This window comes from Antedon mediterranea, chromosome 11 (assembly GCF_964355755.1).
Source record: "Antedon mediterranea chromosome 11, ecAntMedi1.1, whole genome shotgun sequence".
In the NCBI taxonomy this organism is placed as follows: domain Eukaryota; kingdom Metazoa; phylum Echinodermata; class Crinoidea; order Comatulida; family Antedonidae; genus Antedon; species Antedon mediterranea.
In genome coordinates this window covers 17,557,223-17,580,020 of record NC_092680.1, presented here as the reverse complement: position 1 = coordinate 17,580,020, position 22,798 = coordinate 17,557,223, and the positions used below count along the sequence as shown (strand labels likewise).

Here is a 22,798-nt window from a genome sequence, read left to right as displayed (position 1 = left end):
TTCAGTTTATTCCTATGACTGTAATTTTCTGGTTTGGTGGACTTTCTTTCGGGTTCGGACCAGTTGCATGGTTATACATTATTTATCTTTCAAGAATTTTTGGTGTTCACAGTGCCTATCGCTTTGGATGTGGGTACGCAATATGTATGGTATTCATAGACAGTGCAACACAATTGAATGAAACATTTGCTCAGCAACCTGTCGTTGAGTTAAATATATGGCTTTATATGACTGTTGTTATGGTCGTTTGCTTGTATGGGTTGGGTTCGTTCCTTGTTGGTGTGCTTATGAGTGCAGGTGGTAGGACTGGTATTTGTTTAGCTTTTTGTCTCATGGTACATCCAAAACAGAATATTATTTCTACTGATGTTTTTTAGAAAAAATATCATTCATTTACAATATAATATACATTGAGTTTGTGATTGCTGCAGTTATTTTAATAGTTATTTTTAGAAGTATGCATACCAAAATATTTTCACTTAGTCGAAGAAAGTTTGTCCTTGTATTTATACTAAATGTAATGCTTATAACAACAGCAATATATTTGGGAAGCCATAATTTTGTAGACATATTTACATTGTTTTGCTTTATTTCATTGGTGTTTTTTATAATTTGTGGAGTTTTTATAGGAAGGAAATTTGTGGCGTATGACTATTTCCCTGAACACTACCTTTTTAAAAAGGTTATTGGGTTTATTGCTGGGATTTATATTGGCAGAATGTGTGGTTGGAAATTTGACAATTTTGACCATCTAACTAACGTAGAGAAAGACTTTTCTAAATATTTGCTTAAAATGTTGTCATTTGCTGCACCGATTTTGGGTTTTATTATCTACGAGTGGCATTCTTACATGAAAGTAAAAACTACGTCATCAATAACAGTAGTGCATATTAGAAAATCAATGAAAGCAGATCTACGAAACGAATGTTACATTGACGCCAGGCTAAGTTTATGGGATTTTGCAGGACAAGAAATGTACTATAATACACACCATCTGTTTATGCCAAAGCAAGGCGTATACTTGGTTGTTTTCAATGCTGTAGCAGCGATTTCTAATCCTGATAGACATATTAAACGGCTTCAATTCTGGTTACAATCTATTGCTATGCATGTTGATATTGAGAATGTTGTAGTGTTTCTTGTAGGAACAAGAAGAGAAAGTGTACGTGATGGAAATGCGTTTTCCACCTTTGAGAGATTTGTAAATGCACATCTTTACAAAAGGTTTTCAAGATTACTTGCTTTTCATCCAAGTGGACGACTTTGCTTTTTTATTGAAAACGCATTTAATGTTGACAATGAGCTTAACATCTTACGAGAAAGGATATATAATGAAGTAACAAGATTGAAATATTTTTGCGAAATGTTTTCTGTAAAATACTTATTATTTAAAAACACTTTAAATGGATTTCGACATAGACAGTGTATTATTGTGAGTGTAAACGATATTGTAAATGAATTAAAGTTAACAAGAAAAATCTTTATGGAATATGAGGTGCGCGAAATTCTGAATTTTTTTGATAAATCCGGAGACATTATATACAATGAAGTTGATGAACTACTTCAGAATTATGTTGTTTGTGATCCTCGGGTATTAATAGATATTCTGAAATTATTAGTGAATGTACCAGAACCACACAACAGAAACAGACTCGTATCTGATCTTTGGCAGAGATTGCTGGAAACAGGAATTGTAGACAGTAGACTTTTAGAACACATTTGCCGAATGAAAGGAATTTGGAGAGTGTATCCTTATGTGATTCGGTACTTGGTAGGAACACAGTTGATGTTTCCACTTACAATAACTAATCAAGTTGATCAAGTTGGAACATTTTGTCTTCCTTGCAAATTACCAAAAATTGAGTTAAAACAACGTGAACTTGATCATGTTGATCATACTTCTGATATATTTTATTTCGATTTTGGTGAAATGTTACTGGAATTTGTATTTCTTCGACTTATTGCAAAATGCTGCAATGTGTTTGATTGGAATAATATTTATTATAACTGTGCACGGTTCAGAGCAAGTGAAACATGTTTTTTCCAAATAAATACTGACACAGTTTCTTCCGATAGTATTTTCTTATACGATAGAAATCTCATCAAACTTTCAGTTTCGAAAGAAGTCCCGAGTCAGTCAGTAAATATCTTACAGACAATTCTTACTTCGGTTGAAGAAATAATCTTACAGACGTTTAACCCGGATTACTTTCGTGATCAGTATCTTTGTGGTCCAGTGTGTGAAAGATGTAGTTCATTGAATGGAACGATGTGTTTGGTGAATCTTGTCGGAATAAGCAAAGATGCTTATGCATTGAATGAATACAGAGTGGATGAATACCACAAGGTTTATCGGGAACGAGAGGTAATTGCATTTATTTCAATTCTGTGCACATTTGTTTTTCTTTTGTAATTCGAATTGTTTAAGAACTAATAGACCTACTGATAGGAGTCTGTGTTTGTTAAATAAAAACATACATATTATACATTTCATAATGTTGTTACTGTGTAGGCTTCAGCCTTAGGTAAATGGAAATGTTGGTAGAAAACAGTAATATTTTTGGTCTTAGTGACATTTTCTCTCCACTTAACATAATTGCAACGTACGATGTAAGTGCAATACTTTTGTAATGGAAATAACAATTACGCACAGACTTGTACTTGTACTTCTACAAGCGGTTTTCCGGGAATATTTCGTCAAGTTCGCACAACAATCAATACTCTATTTTAACCATAACTTAATTTGGTTTTAAAATTCTTTAATTTTGCAGTTCAGTTTCACATGCAGTAGACGGATAACCACCTAGTCAAGATTTGAGAAGTTAATGTCTACAATTAGCTGGTACCTATAACTACTGTTTATGCGGTCAGTACATTGTATACAATATGTGATTAAATAAGTGGTTTTTGAATATTTATTTGTTATAATATAAGGCTTACATAGAAATAAACGTTACATTGTGTTCTTACTCGGTTCATCGCACATGACATTCCCTGACAATCATGATAATGAGTAATATAGTTTGAACATCGCAGAAATTTAAAAATACCTTGTTATTGAAACCAAAACATAGTTAATAATAAAATAAACTTATACAATGTTAAGACAATAAGTAACTACTAAATAAAGTATTATTTTCATTAATGTTAAGTAAGTTCCATAATTATAGAGACTGTAATGTATCTTGGTAGTACTATACAATGTTTATATAGCAGTTTTTACCACGTGTTAATAAATTATAATCTATAACCCTGATAATGAAACAAAAAATGTTTTTTTTAATTGAGTATGTGTTGTTGTCTGCATCGCTAATTATGTTATGTAACAATACTGTATATAGGCCACATACAAAAAGTGAACCTTCTTTATTTATTGAACTCGAACAAACAAAATTATTATTATTGGGTAATATGTTTTTGGGCTCTTCTTAAAATTGGGTTCCGGGAATAAAATTTCTAATCGTTTACTTGTAATTATGAGAGATGGATTTTGCACTTGACAGAAATGCAAGAAGTTCCTGATTTTGAAACCGATAAAGAAACATTCGCGCAGACTGAAATTTATGATGTCAGCTTCAAATATAGATTTATGGGTATATATATATTTGTTTCACTTGCACTGCAGATGAAGGGCTAGTGTTGCCCGAAAGCTCTGCTAACTTTTCTGGCTGTTTTACTTCTCGTTTTGATTTAGCTTTTCGCTTTTATTTTGTATCTCCATTGAGATCCAGCCACTGATACCCACAGCATTGTCATTTTATATATATATATATATATATATATATATATATATATATATATATATATATATATATATATATATATATATATATATATATATATATATATGTGAGAATAAGAATAAGTCGCCCAACCGAGACTCGAACTCGGACCGCCTGCTTGATACTTGATATGCAGTTGTCCTAATCATTAGACCACTGGGGCTTTCATGGTATTGTTCAAACTCATTTGGATAGCGACTCTTTAATATTCTCGGTGTGGTAAGACGGAACAGCACTCTAGTCCTCAATTGTACGCACGCGCACCAGAGATCAAATTGATACGCCCTCATCTATTCAGTATTTTTATTCACGAAGCTAAGCGGGATCTCCGAAGATATACTTATATATATATATAAACACATCAGGCAAAGAACATTAATTCTAAACCGCCCGGTGATATACTGAAATTGTAATTAATTAATTTGAAACGATAATGATGAGTAAGTCTGTGAGAATGAGAAAAAGTAGATCCCGCTTGTTTGTAGTAGGAAACCTATCTATCTAATATGGAGCCCATGTCATTTGTATTCCTACTGTCTGTGGCAGGGAGGTACTGTACCCTGCTGTAAGGTAGGCCTAGAAAAAAAAACTCAGATTTTATTAGTGGACAATAACAAATGAACTCTATGCCTAGGCTAGTAGTAGTAGGCCTATAAAGGTAGCCTAACTAACAGGACTAGGATAGGCCCTACTACTAGCCTAGGGCTCTAGGTAGCCTCGAAGTCTGAAGAGAAAGCAAATTAGTATTACCTATTACTTCTACTCGCGAAATAAACTACGTGCGTACGAGTACGCCAAAAAAATCACCTATTATGGACAACACAATTGATGGCGCACTACTCCAATAAAATCCCCTACTGTGGACAAAAAGTCACCTATTTTGGACAGCCAATTATGAATTATGAAATTATGAATTATGAAATTATGAATTATGGACAAACAACATCGCCCTCTAGTCCCTATTATGGACAGAATTTAACCTATTATGAACAGAAAAGGAGCAGTATGAACAGTATTGGCCTTCTAGAGGTCAATCTGTTTAGTGGCAGAATGTCATTCTTCTGAAAAGGCTGTTAGTGAAACGAACTAAACTGATAAGGTAACTTTTAAACATCTTTCATTTTAATGTTTTGTTTGGTTTTACCAGTCATAGGTGTTCTACGTCAATTTTAAAAATACTGTTAAAGTAATCCAAATACGGTGTATATAAAAATGTTTATTGCTTAAGAGAAAGAAAAAAAAGATAGAACATATTGTTTAACATTCTTTAACTCCATTACCTCAACGACGGCAAAGATTTTCGCGTTGCGTGCGTCGCCATCCGTGCAAATAGCAATGTCCTTTCGTAGATTTTAGGTCCTAGATCTACAGCTTTCTTATCGCGAATATTTTCACCATCAAACTGCAATAATTTGGGTGAGAATCAATGCGCACAAAGAGTTCCTTCTAAGCATAAATTATTCATTATAATATAATCCGTAAGTTTATATTAATTATTTTGTATAACAAACACGCAATCGGGGTTGATTCCAATGTCACTGTTACTGCCTCAAGGTGATTAAAATCCTTTATTCAGTGAAATTCCAAACGTGAATTCCAAAACATAAATATACTAACAATTTCCAATTCTAATCCAACATATTTGTTATTGAAATTACACAATCGTAATAGTATAGAATCATAATGGATCAGTGAACTTTATTAAAGTGACTTGCTTTTCTTCACAAATAGGCCATATAGCATTTAAATTGGATTCACTATACGTATAATTGTTCTTAAGCAGAAAATGGTGATCCACAGAATAAACTACACTTCCTTATTGGGTATCGTTTATTATTTGCAACATTTTAACGTCCAAAAAATAAAAATAAAATAAAAAATAAGAAACATGTGACTAAAATATAATGTATTACATGATCTTCATTGAAGCTTGGTAAAATATTTTTTTAATGAAAACCGATACAACAAATCAGATACATGACTTTAAATTGTTCATAACATGCTAATGTTAATGAAAAAACAATTTTAGTTTTAGGAGGGGACATTAAAATGGATCTTAGTAAAGCTGTCTTGGCAGCATTTTACAAATATTGTAAACATTTTCTTGAAGTTGCCTGAGAAAAAAGATCTGAATTAAATAAGAGCTTATTTGCATTGTTGCACTAATGAGTGCGTTGCCACTGATCCAAAAGTGTTTGTCAATAAATTTATTATTATTATTATCTATTCTAATAAAACATTGTTCCAATTTTTGGAAAAAATCCCAGTACCATTAGTACAGGGAAATTTTCGAAAAATGGCCTATTTTCGACCCTTTTATTTTTTGACATAAATGATTACTATTGCATAATAAACATGCGCAGAGACTAATAATGGGTTTTGCGCATGTCAATTGTGCTATAGCAACCAGTTTTGACATAAATGGTTACTATAGCATAATAAACATGCGCAGAACCTATTATTCGACTCAGCGCATGTCAAATGTGCTATAGTAACCAGTTTTGACTAGATGGTTACAATAGCATAATAAACATGCGCAGAGTCGACTAATGGGTTCTGCGCATGCTAATTGTGCTATAGTAACCAGTTTTATCGAAAAATAAAAAGGTCAAAAATTGGCCATTTTTTGGAAAAAATCCCTGTACTATAGTACAGGAAAGTTTTCGAAAAATGGCCTATTTTCGACCCTTTTATTTTTGACATAAATGGTTACTATTGCATAATAAACATGCGCAGAGACGAAAAATGGGTTCTGCGCATGTCAATTGTGCTATCATAACCATATTTGACATAAATATAGCACAATTGATATGCGCAGAAGCCATTATTTGACTCTGCGCATGTCAATTGTACTATAGTAACCAGTTTTGACATAAATGGTTACTATTGCATAATAAACATGCGCAGAGTCGAATAATGGGTTCTGCGCCTGTCAATTGTGCTAGCATAACCATATTTGACATAAATGGTGACTATAGCATAATAAACATGCGCAGAGTTGACTAATGGGTTCTGTTTGGGATCTAGTGTATACTTGAGTAGTCGGTCATACTAATCTACGCCCGGTATCGCCCTGTACGGTTTTATGATATAAAATAATGTCCCCAAGTAATCTAGTGGCGCACACCAACACACAACCCTCATTCAATGTAACAGTGTGTTACATACATTTTCTGCAATGAAATGCAACGTAAGTTTATATTAATTATTTTGTATAACAAACACGCAATCGGGGTTGATTCCAATGTCACTGTTACTGCCTCAAGGTGTTTAGAATCCTTTATTCAGTAAAATTCCAAACGTAAAAAGTATATTAACATAAAAATACTAACAATTCCCAATTCTAATCCAACATATTTGTTATTGAAATTACACAATCGTAATAATATAGAATCATAATGGATCAGTGAACATTATTAAAGTGACTTGCTTTTCTTCACAAATAGGCTATACAAAATGTTTAGCATTTAAATTGGAATCACTATACGTATAATTGTCCTTGAGCAGAAAATGGTGATCCACAGAATAAACTACACTTCCTTTATAATATTATACCTTATGAATACTGTTTCAAAAAGAACATTCATTTTTTTATTTATACAATTTTTCAGGTAAGTAATAGGTTTCATTATTTTTATACATAATTGTTGTTTATAGCATTGATTATATGTATATTCTTAATTTTTTTTCATTTATAAAGAGATGATGAAGTAAGGCATATTTCCATTTATTTAGTTGTTTTAATACATTAGCTTTGTATATGCTTAGCAAACCAATTGAAAACACATGATCTACATATGTATTTCCAGTGCCAAGTATTATATTTTTTAAATTTGCCTCGATATTGAATTTAGTTATTGTATGCTCATTTATGTAAAGCCACAAATGATTTGCTTCTGCACATTCAAAAAATAAATGTGCATCATCTTCAACACAGTCGCATTGTGGACATTTGTTTATGTTTACAATTTTCCATATACATAACCTATTTCTAGTTGGCACAATCCTATGTAGTAACTTAAAGTTAATTTGTTTGAGCTTGTTTTCCTTCATTAATTTTATTTTACGCTCCCAGGTTAATTTCCAATCAATTGTAGTATTAAAATACAACTGCCATTTTATTTGACATTTTGGTTCTATACCCTTTTTTCTAATAAAACAGTTATACATTTGCTTACTTGTCATTTTACATAATTTAGTAGCAGACTGAATCTTGTCCTGTATTGTATTTTCATTATTTGACTTAATAACGTCTTTCCATTCTTGTGGAATGGCTTGTAGTAATGTGTGAAATTCTGCTATCCAATTTGATTTTGAAATTAGAATTTCAAGTAACATATTCGAATTAATGAATCTATTACCAAAAACAATATCTTTTATTTTTCTAATACCGGATCTGATCCAGTTTCTATACAGTAGTGATAGGCTGTTATAACTTATAAATGTATTTCCCCAAATGTTTTGTTCTAATATTTCATCATAGCATGATGGCCATTTGAATACACTTTCATTATATTTAGTTAATGCATTTAATACATCTAGATAAAAACTAGGTACATCTTTACAACATTTTATATTATAGTGAGACATATTTTCAAGGACATCTAGAGGTTCGATATTATTTAAATACATAGTCGGTAAGTATTTCCACTTTGAAGGCATTCAAAATTTTAAAATGCGCAAAATTAATTTTTTAATCAACTTTCTACGCGTTTCTTGTCATTTTGAGCATGTCAAAACTTCCCATACGCGCGCAAATTTTTACGCGCGCGGTGCGCATGTAGCGTTAAGTACATACTTTTTTTGCGTGATTTATGTTTTTGCAGCCTTTTCTAATAACTTTGCCAACTTTTAAACAATTTCGACTTAAAATTACGTCATACGAGCAGGTCGAATTGGATAATTTTCGCACGTTTTTGATGAAAATGTTCACTATGTCGGTCGGTCTGTCTGTCGGTCTGTCGGTCTGTCTGTCGGTCCGGTATCACTATGCATTGTAGCACGCGAGTTAATGGCTCTTGGCCTTGTTTGTATATAGATGATATCGACAGCCTCATAACAAAAGTGTCTAAGTCATAATTTTTTTTTTCTGCCTAACTCACTGCTTATATATAGGCCTACTATATTTGTTGTGTTTCTACCCAAGTCAGCTGTGTGACTTAGGCAATTAAGGAGAGCTGACTTCTGATCTGCCTAACTCACTGCTTATATCATTATACTGCCCTCTGTACATTATCAGAGTGCTTTTATATACATTTGCACATGCTCAGATCGTTTTTTGTGTTTCTGCCTAAGTCAGCTGTGTGATTTAGGCAATTAAGGAGAGGGAACTGATGATTTTTTAAATAAAATAAGAAATACATTTTTAACCCATTTGTTACAAATTCTTTCTCTTTTATTGCTACTTTCCTTTTCTAAAATCTTCAGTATTAATTTTAATCTGAAGAGCTGATGCTATTAAATTTTGTTACTTAAAGGTAGCATTTTTTGTATACAGATGATATCGACAGCCTCATAACAAAAGTGTCTAAGTCATAATTTTTGTTTTGTTTTTCTGCCTAACTCACTGCTTATATCAATATACTACATTTTTTGTGTTTCTGCCTAAGTCAGATGTGTGACTTAGGCAATTAAGAAGAGCTGACTTATGATCTGCCTAACTCACTACTTATATCTTTATACTGCCCTCTGTACATTATCTGAGTGCTTTTATATACATTTGCACATGCTCAGATCGTTTTTTGTGTTTCTGCCTAAGTCAGCTGTGTGACTTAGGCAATTAAAGAGAGGAGACTCATGATTTTTTTAATAAAATAAGAAATACATTTTTATAGTATATTTTTTAACCCATTTGTTACAAATTCTTTCTCTTTTATTGCTACTTTCCTTTTCTAAATTCATCAGTGTTAATTTTAATCTCAAGAGCTGATGCTATTAAATTTTGTTACTTAAAGGTAGCATTTTTTGTATATAGATGATATCGACAGCCTCATAACAAAAGTGTCTAAGACATAATTTTTTTTTCTGCCTAACTCACTGCTTATATCAATATACTATATTTTTTGTGTTTCTGCCCAAGTCAAGCTGTGTGACTTAGGCAATTGAGGAGAGCTGACTTATGATCTGCCTAACTCACTGCTTATATCAATATATTATATTTTTTGAGTTTCTGCCTAAGTCAGCTGTGTGACTTAGGCAAGTAAGGAGAGCTTACTTATGATCTGCCTAACTCACTGCTTATATCATTATACTGCCCTCTGTATATTATCTGAGTGCTTTTATATACATTTGCACATGCTCAGATCGTTTTTTTGTGTTTCTGCCTAAGTCAGCTGTGTGACTTAGGCAATTAAGGAGAGGAGACTCATGATTTTTAAAATAAAATAAGAAATACATCGTTATAGTATATTTTTTAACCCATTTGTTACAAATTCTTTCTCTTTTATTGCTACTTTCCTTTTCTAAAATCATCAGTGTTATTTTTAATCTGAAGAGCTAATGCTATTAAATTTTGTTAATTAAAGGTAGAATTTTTTGTATATAGATGATATCGACAACCTCATAACAAAAGTGTCTAAGTCATAATTTGTTTTTTTGTTTTTCTGCCTAACTCACTGCTTATATAAATATACTATATTTTGTATGTTTCTGCCCAAGTCAGCTGTGTGACTTAGGCAATTAAGGAGAGCTGATTTATGATCTGCCTAACTCACTGCTTATATCTTTATACTGCCCTCTGTACATTATCTGAGTGCTTTTTTATACATTTGCACATGCTCAGAACGTTTTTTTTTTGTGTTTCTGCCTAAGTCAGCTGTGTGACTTAGGCAATTAAGGAGAGGAGACTCATGATTTTTAAAATAAAATAAGAAATACATTTTTATAGTATATTTTTTAACTCATTTGTTACAAATTCTTTCTCTTTTATTGCTACTTTCTTTTTCTAAAATCATCAGTGTTAATTTTAATCTGAAGAGCTGATGCTATTAAATTTTGTTACTTAAAGGTAGCATTTTTTGTATATAGATGATATCGACAGCCTCATAACAAAAGTGTCTAAGACATAATTATTTTTTTGTTTTTCTGCCTAACTCACTGCTTATATCAATTTTATATCTTTTTTGTGTTTCTGCCCAAGTCAGCTGTGTGACTTATGCAATTAAGGAGAGTTGACTTATGATCTGCCTAACTCACTGCTTATATCAATATACTATATTTTTTGTGTTTCTGCCTAAGTCAGCTGTGTGACTTAGGCAATTAAGGAGAGCTGACTTATGATCTGCCTAACTCACTGCTTCTATCATTATACTGCCCTCTGTACATTATCTGAGTGCTTTTATATACATTTGCACATGCTCAGATCGTTTATTGGTTTCTGCCTAAGTCAGCTGTGTGACTTAGGCAATTAAGGAGAGGAGACTCATGATTTTTTAAATAAAATAAGAAATTTTTATAGTATATTTTTTAACCCATTTGTTACAAATTCTTTCTCTTTTATTGCTACTTTCCTTTTCTAAATTTTTTAGATTTAAGCTGTTGAAAGGTTACTGTCCCCATTCTTTCAATGAGTATATTAAAACTAGTGAAAGATGTCCGGGTAGGCTTTTACGTTGGAATTCGAAAGGCAATACTTTTCATAATTCTGTATTTGTTTCCTTTCCTAGACTATGGGAGCAAATACCAAATGACATAAAAGATTCACAAACAATTTCAATATTTAAGGCTGCTCTAACAAAACACTATATTTCATGTTATGTATAATTTATTTGTATTTTTCTTGTATATGGTTTTATCTTTAACTGATTGTATTGTATGGAGTGAGTGCAGAATCTGTTTGGGCTTTAGCCTATTCTCATTCCTGGTTATTTCTACATTGATGACCGAATAAATATTATTATTATTATTATTATTATTAAAATCATCAGTGTTAATTTTAATCTGAAGAGCTAATGCTATTAAATTTTGTTCCTTAAAGGTAGTATTTTTTGTATATAGATGATATCGACAGCCTCATAACAAAAGTGCCTAAGTCATAATTTTTTTTCTGCCTAACTCACTGCTTATATCAATATACTATATTTGTTGTGTTTCTGCCCAAGTCAGCTGTGTGACTTAGGCAATTAAGGAGAGCTGACTTATGATCTGCCTAACTCACTGCTTATATCAATATACTATATTTTTTGTGTTTCTGCCTAAGTCAGCTGTGTGACTTAGGCAATTAAAGAGAGGTGACTTATGATCTGCCTAACTCACTGCTTATATCTTTATACTGCCCTCTGTACATTATCTGAGTGCTTTTTTATACATTTGCACATGCTCAGATCGTGTTTTTTTTTGTGTTTCTGCCTAAGTCAGCTGTGTGACTTAGGCAATTAAGGAGAGGAGACTCATGATTTATAAAATAAAATAAGAAATACATTTTTATAGTATATTTTTTAACTCATTTGTTACAAATTCTTTCTCTTTTATTGCTACTTTCTTTTTCTAAAATCATCAGTGTTAATTTTAATCTGAAGAGCTGATGCTATTAAATTTTGTTACTTAAAGGTAGCATTTTTTGTATATAGATGATATCGACAGCCTCATAACAAAAGTTTCTAAGACATAATTTTTTTTTTGTTTTTCTGCCTAACTCACTGCTTATATCAATATACTATATTTGTTTGTGTTTCTGCCCAAGTCAAGCTGTGTGACTTATGCAATTAAGGAGAGCTGACTTATGATCTGCCTAACTCACTGCTTATATCAATGTATTATATTTTCTGTGTTTCTGCCTAAGTCAGCTGTGTGACTTAGGCAATTAAGGAGAGCTGACTTATGATCTGCCTAACTCACTGCTTATATCATTATACTGCCCTCTGTACATTATCTGAGTGCTTTTATATACATTTGCACATGCTCAGATCGTTTTTTGTGTTTGCAATTAAGAAGAGGAGACTCATGATTTTTTAAATAAAATAAGAAATACATTTTTATAGTATATTTTTAAATATAGAATCATTATGGATGAGTGAACTTTATGAAAGTGACTTGCTTTTCTTCACAAATAGGCCATACAAAATGTTTAGCATTTAAATTGGAATCACTATACGTATAATTGTCCTTGAGCAGAAAATGGTGATCCACAGAATAAACTACACTTCCTTATTGGGCATCGTTTATTATTTGCAGCATTTTAAAGTCCAAAATAAGAAACATGTGACTAAAATATAATGTATTACATGATCTTCATTGAAACTTGGTAAAATATTTTTTTAATGAAAACCGATACAAAAAATCAGATACATGGCTTTAAATTGTTCATAACATGCTAATGTTAATGAAAAAACAATTTTAGTTTAGGAGGGGACATTAAAATGGATCTTAGTAAAGCTAAGCATTTTACAAATATTGTAAACATTTTCTTGAAGTTGCCTGGGAAAAAAGATCTGAATTTAAAAAGAGCTTATTTGCATTGTTGCAAAAAAAAGGTTGAAAAATTTAAGTTCAAAGTTAAGAAAAGCTACTGCATTGGTTTTGTTTTACTATTGTATTTAATGTATGTATCCTTGAGTGTACATACATACATGTTTGGTTTATAATGTTTATTTGTATGTAGTTTAAGTTGACTGCACCACTAATGAGTGCGTTGCCACTGATCCAAAAGTGTTTGTCAATAAAGTTATTATTATTATTATCTATTCTAATAAAACATTGTTCCTAAGCGCCGTCGTGAAAACACACCTCAAGCAGGTAATATCTCAATAACGAATCTTCTTAATAAAAGATGCACTCCGATCCGATTTAGTATGGCATGGTAATTAACTGGTAAATTGATCTCATTTATAATTTCAATAAATGAGAACAGTAGTGTCAGCCTCTCATAAACGTTTGGGTGCGGGTGGATATATTAATCTTGTTGTAAACGCTACCTGGTCAGAAATATACCTATTTATAAATGATTTTCACGTTTTAATTCTTGTTTTAATAAAATTATAAAAATGTTCTTGTTACAGAAATGAAAAAGGGAGTAAACTATCTTAGATAAATATCAGAAAGTTAGAAATCTCAAATAACGTACAGTAAGATGGATAAAAAAGGCCAGAATTACTTAACCGGATATACTGCATCTTTTAAGCGAAGTTTTAACTTGCGAGTTTTAGCAGATGATACAGAAGTTAAAGACACTTACAAAACAGCGGGAGAGAGAGGGAAATTACCTTTCAATAGAACTAAGATTCTTTTTTTGGGTGATCATGGTGCCGGGAAAACTTCGACTTGCAGGCGTTTACATGGAAAGGAATTTCGACCAGAAGAGCCTAGTACAATCGGAATAGAAACAAACACTGTTGAGGCGAATGTCAGTGATGTTAATAGTAAATGGTGTGAAGTGACCAGTACTCCACTGGAAGATTATGTAAGTTCAGCAGCGTGGTGGACAGTATCGCGTTTACTCAAAGAGGGTAAACAGGTATCAAATAAGACAAGTGTGTTGCCTGATAAAAATAAACGAATATCGATTAGAAAAGTACTGGAAGACACATGTTATTTAATGTTGTATATTATCCCTTTCACTATTATACTATGTTTTGGTGGGCTTACATTCGGGTTCGGACCAGTCGTGTGGATATACATCATTTGTATTATGGGAATATGTGATTTTCACACGGCCTACCGCTTTGGTTGTGGATTCTCTATATGGATGGTACTCGTAGATAGTGTTACACAATTAAATGAAAATTTCGAAAATTTACAAAGCAGGAACTTATGGATGATTTACACAACAGGTGTAATGGTTGTTTGCATGTATGGCATTGGTTCGTTCCTTATTGGTATGCTTGTCAGTGTAGGTTGTAGGATTGGTATTTGTCTGGCATTGTGTTTTATGGTACATCCAATACAAACTTCAATCGAGGACTTTTTAGAAAAACTCTCATTTATTGACAATCTAGTTTACCTTAAATTTGTTATTTCTGTCGGTATTATATCAGCAATATTTAGGAGAATTCACACTAATATATTTTCACTTAGTCGAAGGAAGTTGATTATTTTGTTCACGATAAACATATTTTGTATCATTGCAGCATTATATTATTTCGGAAGTAATAATTTCGTCGAGATATGTATTTCATTTTGCTTTATAGTAATTACCTTTTTCATAGCATGTGGGACTATATTAGGAAGATTGATTGTAGCGTATGGGTATGTCCCTGATAACTATATTTTAAAGAAGACTATTGGGTTTATTGCTGGAATATATATTGGCAAAATGTGTGGTTGGGAATTTTTTAATTTTAACCATCTAACCAATTTAGAAAAAGAACATAACTATTCTTTATCAAGACATTTGCTTAAAGTTGTGTCAGTTGTTACACCAATTTTGGGTTTTATTATCTACGAATGGCATTCCTACATAAAAGTAAAAAATACGTCATCGATACCAATAGTGCAAATCAGGAAATCGATGAAATCAGACGTGCGTAACGAATGCTTGATTGACGCAAGACTTAGTTTATGGGATTTTGCAGGACAAGAAATGTACTATAATACACACCATCTGTTTATGCCAAAGCAAGGCGTATACTTGGTTGTTTTCAACGCTGTAGCGGCGATTTCTAATCCCCATAGACACATTAAACGGCTACAATTCTGGTTACAATCTATTGCTATGCATGTTGATATTGCGAATGTTGTAGTCTTTCTGGTAGGAACAAGAAGAGAAAGTGTACATGATGCAAATGCGTTTTCTACTTTTGATACCTTTGTAAATGCACATCTTTACAAAAGGTTTTCAAGATTGCTTGCTTTTCATCCAAGTGGACGACTTTGCTTTTTTATTGAAAACTCATTCAACATTGATAAAGAGCTTATCCTCCTGCGACAAACATTATATAATGAAACTTCGAAATTGAAATACTTTTGCGAAATGTTTTCTTTAAAATACCTATTATTTAAAGATACATTAAATGGATTTCGTCATAGACAGTGTGTTATTGTAAGTGTTAAAGATATTGAAAATGAATTAAAGTTGACAAGCAAAATCATTGTGAACTTTGATGTGGGTCAGCTTTTGAATTTCTTTGATAAATCTGGAGATATCATATACAATGAACTTGATGAACTACTTCAGAATTATGTTGTTTGTGATCCTCAGATGTTAATAGACATTCTGAAACTATTAGTGAATGTACCTGAACCACACAACAGAAACAGACTCGTATCTGATCTTTGGCAGAGATTACTGGAAACAGGAATTATAGACAGTAGACTATTAGAACACATTTGCCGAATGAAAGGAATTTGGAGAGTTTATCCTTATGTGATTCGGTACTTGGTAGGAACACAGTTGATGTTTCCACTTACAATAACAAATCAAGTTGATCAAGTTGGAACATTTTGTCTTCCTTGCAAATTGCCCAAACTTGAGTTACAACAACGTGAATTTAATTATAGCTATCATAACTCGGACATATTTTTTTTCGATTTTGGTGAATTCTTACTAGAATTTATATTTCTTCGACTTCTTGCAAAATTCTGCGAAGTTTTTGATTGGATTAAGATCTATTATGACTGTGCATATTTCAGAGCAAGTGAAACATGTTTGTTTCAAATAAAGACTGAAACAATTTCTTCTGGCAGTATTTTCTTATATGATAGAAATCTATTAAAACTGTCAGTGTCTAAAGTAATCCCTAGTGAATCAGTTATTATCTTACGGAAAATGCATACTTTCATTGAAGAAATAATCCTACAATCTTTTAATCCGGATTACTTTCATGATCAGTATCTTTTTGGTCCAGTATGTGATAGATGTAGTTCTTTGGATGGAACGATGTGTTTGGTGAATCTTGTTGCCATAAGTAATAAAATCTCTACATGGAATGAATACAAAGTAGACGAATATCACACAGTATATTGTAAATCAAAGGTAAATATATATCTATTGTTTATATTGTTTTGCTTTAATATTTTCTCTGTTGGTAAGTGAGATGTAACAACTCTTTTGTTGTGTCTTATGTACTAATTTTCTTTATACATGTTTTTTTTTCAGTTCAGTTTTACCTGCAGTAGACCAAACACCTTCACCCAGACAAGTGTTTGAGAAGTTGCTACATCTTAGTAATTAAAATACAAACAATTTATAATAGTGTTAATTGAATTAAATTAAATAAATTCCTGTCATTTGATTGACAATTGTGTGCAAGAGTACGCACTATTGAACGGTTGTTCAATAGTACTTTTTTAGCGCACGAAACAAAAATCAACAGCGCCGCCTATACAACAACAGCGCCTATTATATGAACTCTCGTTTCGCGACGGAATTTTTGGAGAGATATACATACTAACTTAGGCCAAAAAAGCATTTGAATTAGCTTTAGATCGTTTGTATGATTTTGAATAATTAATGGGAACAACTCTACAAGACATAGAATTGTTTGAAAACACAGAATTAGCCTAGAACAATGTTAGTTGCCTGGCGAAGTTTCGTAATGGTATCGCTGCCATTCAGCCTAGTTAAGACTAGGATTGTTTTGGAGTTCGTTTACATAATTAACACGAGGTAGGTGTGATTACAAAATCAAAATAAATATAACATTAAATATATTATAAAAAAACATATATAATTATTTTGCAATGTAAATATGTTACAAACATAATTATCAATGCGAATCAAATGTAGGCCTATCTTTTCTGATTCAAATGAATATATTTAGGTGTTATACACTAAGGGGTGTCTAGAAAACTCAGATCTAGAAAAGTCAGATCTCAGATATATCTGACTTTTCTAGATCTAGAAAACTCAGATATCTGACTTTTCTAGATCTAGAAAACTCAGATATCAAGATCTGAGTTTTCTAGTTCCAAAATGGAACTAGAAAACCCAGATCATCAAATGGATCGTTCCATTTTTATCAGAGGGTAGCTTGTTTGAAATACTACAGTATTATATGTTTTCTTACTAATCTATATATTAATGTATATATTAATGCTACTAAATTTTTCGCGTAATTTTACGTATCTCGTCCAAAACCACTGAAAGGTACGTGCTTAAATTTGGCACACTGGTGTTTATTGAGAGGCCGCACACGATAGGCTATTTCACTTTCCTAAATTTTAAGGATAAACACTAAAAAAGGCAAAATATAGCAGTAATTTGACTTCTTAGCGACCATGTTACGTCACTGTATAAATAAACAGTCTTTAGTCAACCGTATCGAATGATCGCGCCGTTGAAGTTTTAATTAATTACTCCTATCCTTGGAAGAGAATGTATTTTGTAGGCCGTAGGCCGCTTCTACATGTTACAATATTAGTAAGAAAACGTATAGGTGGCCTACAGTAATCAGTTTCAATAATATTCTAGTATTTCAAATTAATAATGGAATGATCCAAATGACCTACCAACCAATCATATGATGATCTGATGATTTCTAGTTCCATTCTGGAATTAGAAAACTCAGATATTGATATCTGAGTTTTCTAGATCTATAAAAGTCAGATATCTGAGTTTTCTATATCTAGAAAAGTCAGATATCTGAGTTTTCTAGATCTAAAAAACTCAGATATATCTGAGATCTGAGTTTTCTAGACACCCGTTATACAAGATATGTATAAAACAAATAATGACTCTTTTATATTCGTGTAATGGCCACATAGCCACCTTGGTTAAGATTCGTTGCATAATACCATATGGAATTAATAGTGTAAGTAAGGGTAGAAATTAATTGTAATATAATAATGTAAAATAATAATAATTATCATCGTCATAATATTGCATGGTTATTAAATGTTACATCTATTAATACCTAATCATTGCATACAGAAGGTATCAGTTCAACCGAGTCGAATACATATAATAATAAATGGGCAGCATAAAATGTAAATAATCTATGTGCCTACATAATCACATATGTCTTTACTACTTTCTATAGTAGAATAATATACAATGAAAATATTATTTACCGGTGATAAGATTATTTATAGTAAAATGTCCTTGTTGAAACGTTTGAACTACAAACCAACCAAGGAGAATAAATATGTAGTAAATTACTTAATGTGAAATAAGATTTTAAATGCACACTCGAATGTCAACAATATCCAAGATTCGGCCGTTGTGTATAAAACAAAACAAAACCATGAAATGTTCCATCGGAAGCTCTGTCTACACTAGTTTGACACAAAAGTGTGATGTGCCCAAATATGGTAGTGATATAACCAAATATGATAGTGATATAACCAAATATGGTAGTGATATGACATCATCATCATGACCATAATGGGTGCACCACATTTTTGTCACAAAAAGTTTAATAGTGTTAACAGAGCTTAAGGCGTTGTTTGCTTCAGCGGAAGTTTCACATAATTTTGTGAAAATGGATGAATGAACGAATTCAGCAAGTTCCCAAATTTATTTGGAAATATTGACTATTAGCAATACTGTTGATTTTTCGTTTGCTTACATTTGACTAGTATTCAATCAATTTTATCTTGTATAAATAACTGGATTAATTTTGTACTATGTTCTGATTTTTCATCACCAATGACCTTCACCTTGAAATTAGGATTGTTGTTTTCTAATAAAACTGTAAACAAATAATAATGAACAAATAAAACAGAATGTTAATTTGTATATATAAATATTTGTTGGTGGATACATGTACTACAAAGGGAGAGAGGCATTATATACCAATAGATAAAAGTTTTGGTCCTCTCTCCTTCATCTTTTTTGGTTTTTTTTGTAATGTATTATACCATATGGACAATTGTCTGAAATAAAAGTTGAATTGAATTGAATTGAAATAAACAACTTTGTATAATGATTTAAAATGTTTTTTTGTGTATTTCTATAGTTCACATTTTCCTCGTTTTTAATTTTTTGTAACTGTTTCCACTTCTTACTTTTTCTGATTTTAAATATATGGACCCAATTGGAAATAAATCGGCCACTTAATTGTCGACTTAATAGATACCTTACCGTACTCAAACTATATGAAATAAACTGAATACCGACCGATATTGGTTTTTTTTCTACAAATATTATAGGACTATTTTGATAATAATACATGAGGATAATGAGTAGACGTTTTCATTTATTGAAAACAATACTTCCAATAAAAGCGAGAAAACGAGAATTAATTTCAATCACATAATTATGAAACGACAATAAATAAAAAATGATAGCTCCATATACTGAATTTACATTCTATAAATAAACCATGCCACCTTCACTTAAATAATGTATAATATACATAATATATATCTACTTCCTCTATTCACAATCCTACATGATTTTCTGCAAACAACGTCATTCGATATCAACCTGCAATAATTTAGACAACTATATTCCATGCTGATCCTACATTTATGGAAAGATATTTTTAATTAAGTATAAGTAAACCATCCGTGAAGATCTTTTAAATGTACCTGATCTCGGAATATGGTGAGTAATACTAATATTTACGAAACGATATCTATACAGTCTGCTGTAGACGCGGAACTGTTTGATCGCCTCTAATTTCAAGTTCACAACGATAGCAATCGAGGCTAGATAAACCATGAATGGCACCAAAGAACGAACAGTCTTAAAGACTAGCATTTAGGATAAAAACTCTCCCCCTACCCAAAGTGTAGTTTTTATCTTTAAAATCCCACTGTGTTTTAGCGTTTTTCGATTTTTACTAAAAAACGCATTACGGAAACTGGTGTAAATTTACCAGAGGTAGTGAGCGCATCCTGTAACTCACAGTTGCGAATTGCTAAAAAATATTAAATATAATTACTAAAATGTAATCAGAATAAATGGACGTTCACTTAATGTATTATAGTTACAGTCAATTTTCAGCTGTGTAAAGGGTCTTTCACACCTGTTCCGGCACGGTTCCGGTCCGGCGAATCGAACATCAATGTTTCGTTTTCACGCGGCTATGCGCCATACGATATGTGCGTAGCCGCGTGAAAACGAAACATTGGCGTTCGATTGGATTTTCCGGCGCCGGACCGGAACCGTGCCGGAACAGGTGTGAAAGACCCTTAGGGTCTTTTACACCTGTTCCGGCATGGTTCCGTTCCGGCGAATCGAACATTAATGTTTCGTTTTCACGACGCTTCACGCGGCTATGCGCCAATCGATATGCGCATAGCGTCGTGAAAACGAAACATTGATGTTCGATTCGGACCGGAACCGTGCGGGAACAGGTGTGAACGACTCTTAACTTATCAATGGACACATATGGCCATGTTTTACTAAAACATTACTTACATGTTATTTAACAATTAAATTTGAAAAGCAAAGGAACTAAACGGTAGGCCGTACATTTAAAATTCGTGAATGAGACTGGTGTGTTTAGGTAGGCTACGATTATTAGTTGTTGATTGTATATCCGACTAGTAGTCCATTATAGGCAGAATATCGTTAAACAATTTTCGATCCGTTATGAATAGGAAATGGAGGATCATTCACGTTTATATAGTTGAGTTCTCAGATATAGGCCTATCTAGTTTTACAAGGAAGTATTATACATCCATAATCTAAGAAGAGAGGATATGTTTTTGTAATTCAGTATCGATAAAGGAACTTCAAGGATACGGACAGATTAGTTCGATACGTTACTTTCAATACATTGCTTTCAATACAACAGGACTGAGTTCTAATTTAGATTCTTCGTACTGAGTGGGGGAGGGGCTTGCGAATCAAATCGTAAGTACGTATCTATATATAAATTATGGTTAATTCTGACATAGGCGAGCACAATGCAAAAACTTCGGTACAAATCTCCGCCTTGGATACCTTATCTATCTGAGATGTACCGCGAAACGTAGATTTGATAACATTAGTGTTCACATCGAAGCTATTGTTCCATATTTCTATCTTAGGAAGATATTATAAAGAGTTTTTTAACAAAATTTATGATTTCAACATTAGATTTTTAATTCTTCCCGGTCAAAGTAATTTCCGGGTTTAATTTAAAAGATAAGTTCACCTTGCAACAACCTGGTTTCAAATATTTTCTTTCTTTTATACACAAGGGAGCAGTTAAAATAATAGATTTGACCCTAAAGGTGACTGGAAACAGGCACTTTCCATCAATCAATACAGTGTCCCTTTGGAAGACGAAAAAAAAATCAGATAGTAGGACTGGAGCTTAAGTTGGCCATTAGTCATAGCCATTTCAGTTTTTTGTTTATTTTAAAACATACCGCGCGTGTGTGAAGGTACAGTAGTTAAATAATAGAAATTATACTGCAAATTAATAAAGATCAAATTAAATATACGCCATAAAGAATCAGAATATATTGTGGGGAATAGTCGGGGGAATAGTATTATAAAATTACATAGGGAGATTTGATAAGACATTTTTCGAGTGAAATCCCGATAGCTGAGTTTTATTGAGTAAGCTTGCAGGAATAACTGTAGGCTATCTTCCTGTGTCCCGTTAGGACCGAGATGTCTGCCCATGTGGCAAGCCGTATGTCTTCTTTCTTGGGCCCACTCTGTCACGGCAGTTAGTTTCAAAAGATGATTAAATTAAATAATGTATTAATAATTATTAGGATGGTATTCATTTGAATAAACGCCTCTCCAATAAAACATCACTTTGAATAATATCCCCCCCCCCCCCCTCCAACCCAACTATCTAATAAACGTCCATCCACATATTTATAATAACACAATTAGGCCTATACTATTTGTAGTAGAATTCACCGCATTGTTATCTACAATTTACCAAGTCATGTGTTATTCTTTTTTACCACTTTTCATATCTATTAGAGGATTTCATTTGATTATAAATGTTACCATATTATTAAAACTAAACAATTTAACATATATCCCTCGAATAAGCACCTCCCTCAAATGACCTCCGCTTCCCCAAAGGGCCCTACCAAACAATAAAAACTATACTTTAAAATGTTATAATCATCTAAAACACTGTGAAACAAAGTAGTTTAGTTTTAGGAATGTCAAGCATTTTCAATAATGGTAACCGACAGAAAACGTACAAGGAGAACATTATCATTCCGAGAACCATCGTCTACAC

General features: G+C 32.3%; 2 protein-coding genes across 2 annotated transcripts; both read left to right on the top strand.

The window, feature by feature from the left end:
- The first annotated feature begins 44 nt into the window (after positions 1 to 44).
- Positions 45 to 3,255, top strand: LOC140062560 (uncharacterized). The gene is made up of 2 exons (XM_072108827.1): positions 45 to 2,365; positions 2,772 to 3,255. Exons 1-2 carry the CDS (start codon positions 458 to 460, stop codon positions 2,805 to 2,807), a joined length of 1,944 nt encoding a protein of 647 aa, XP_071964928.1. The 5' UTR covers positions 45 to 457; the 3' UTR covers positions 2,808 to 3,255.
- Positions 3,256 to 7,307: 4,052 nt separating this feature from the next.
- LOC140062033 (uncharacterized) lies at positions 7,308 to 19,508 on the top strand. Its single transcript, XM_072108075.1, has 3 exons — positions 7,308 to 7,393; positions 13,778 to 16,689; positions 16,813 to 19,508. The coding sequence occupies exons 2-3, from the start codon at positions 13,849 to 13,851 to the stop codon at positions 16,861 to 16,863; spliced, it is 2,892 nt and encodes a 963-aa protein (XP_071964176.1). The 5' UTR covers positions 7,308 to 7,393; positions 13,778 to 13,848; the 3' UTR covers positions 16,864 to 19,508.
- Positions 19,509 to 22,798: the final 3,290 nt, after the last annotated feature.

What these genes read in the sequence shown, in the direction of transcription:
- LOC140062033 (XM_072108075.1), top strand. Translation starts at nt 13,849, where the DNA reads ATGGATAAAAAAGGCCAGAATTACTTAACCGGATATACTGCATCTTTT. An exon ending in CAGTATATTGTAAATCAAAG is followed by an intron (nt 16,690 to 16,812) that starts GTAAATATATAT and finishes TTTTTTTTTCAG; the next exon opens with TTCAGTTTTACCTGCAGTAG.
- LOC140062560 (XM_072108827.1), top strand. Translation starts at nt 458, where the DNA reads ATGCATACCAAAATATTTTCACTTAGTCGAAGAAAGTTTGTCCTTGTA. An exon ending in AGGTTTATCGGGAACGAGAG is followed by an intron (nt 2,366 to 2,771) that starts GTAATTGCATTT and finishes TTAATTTTGCAG; the next exon opens with TTCAGTTTCACATGCAGTAG.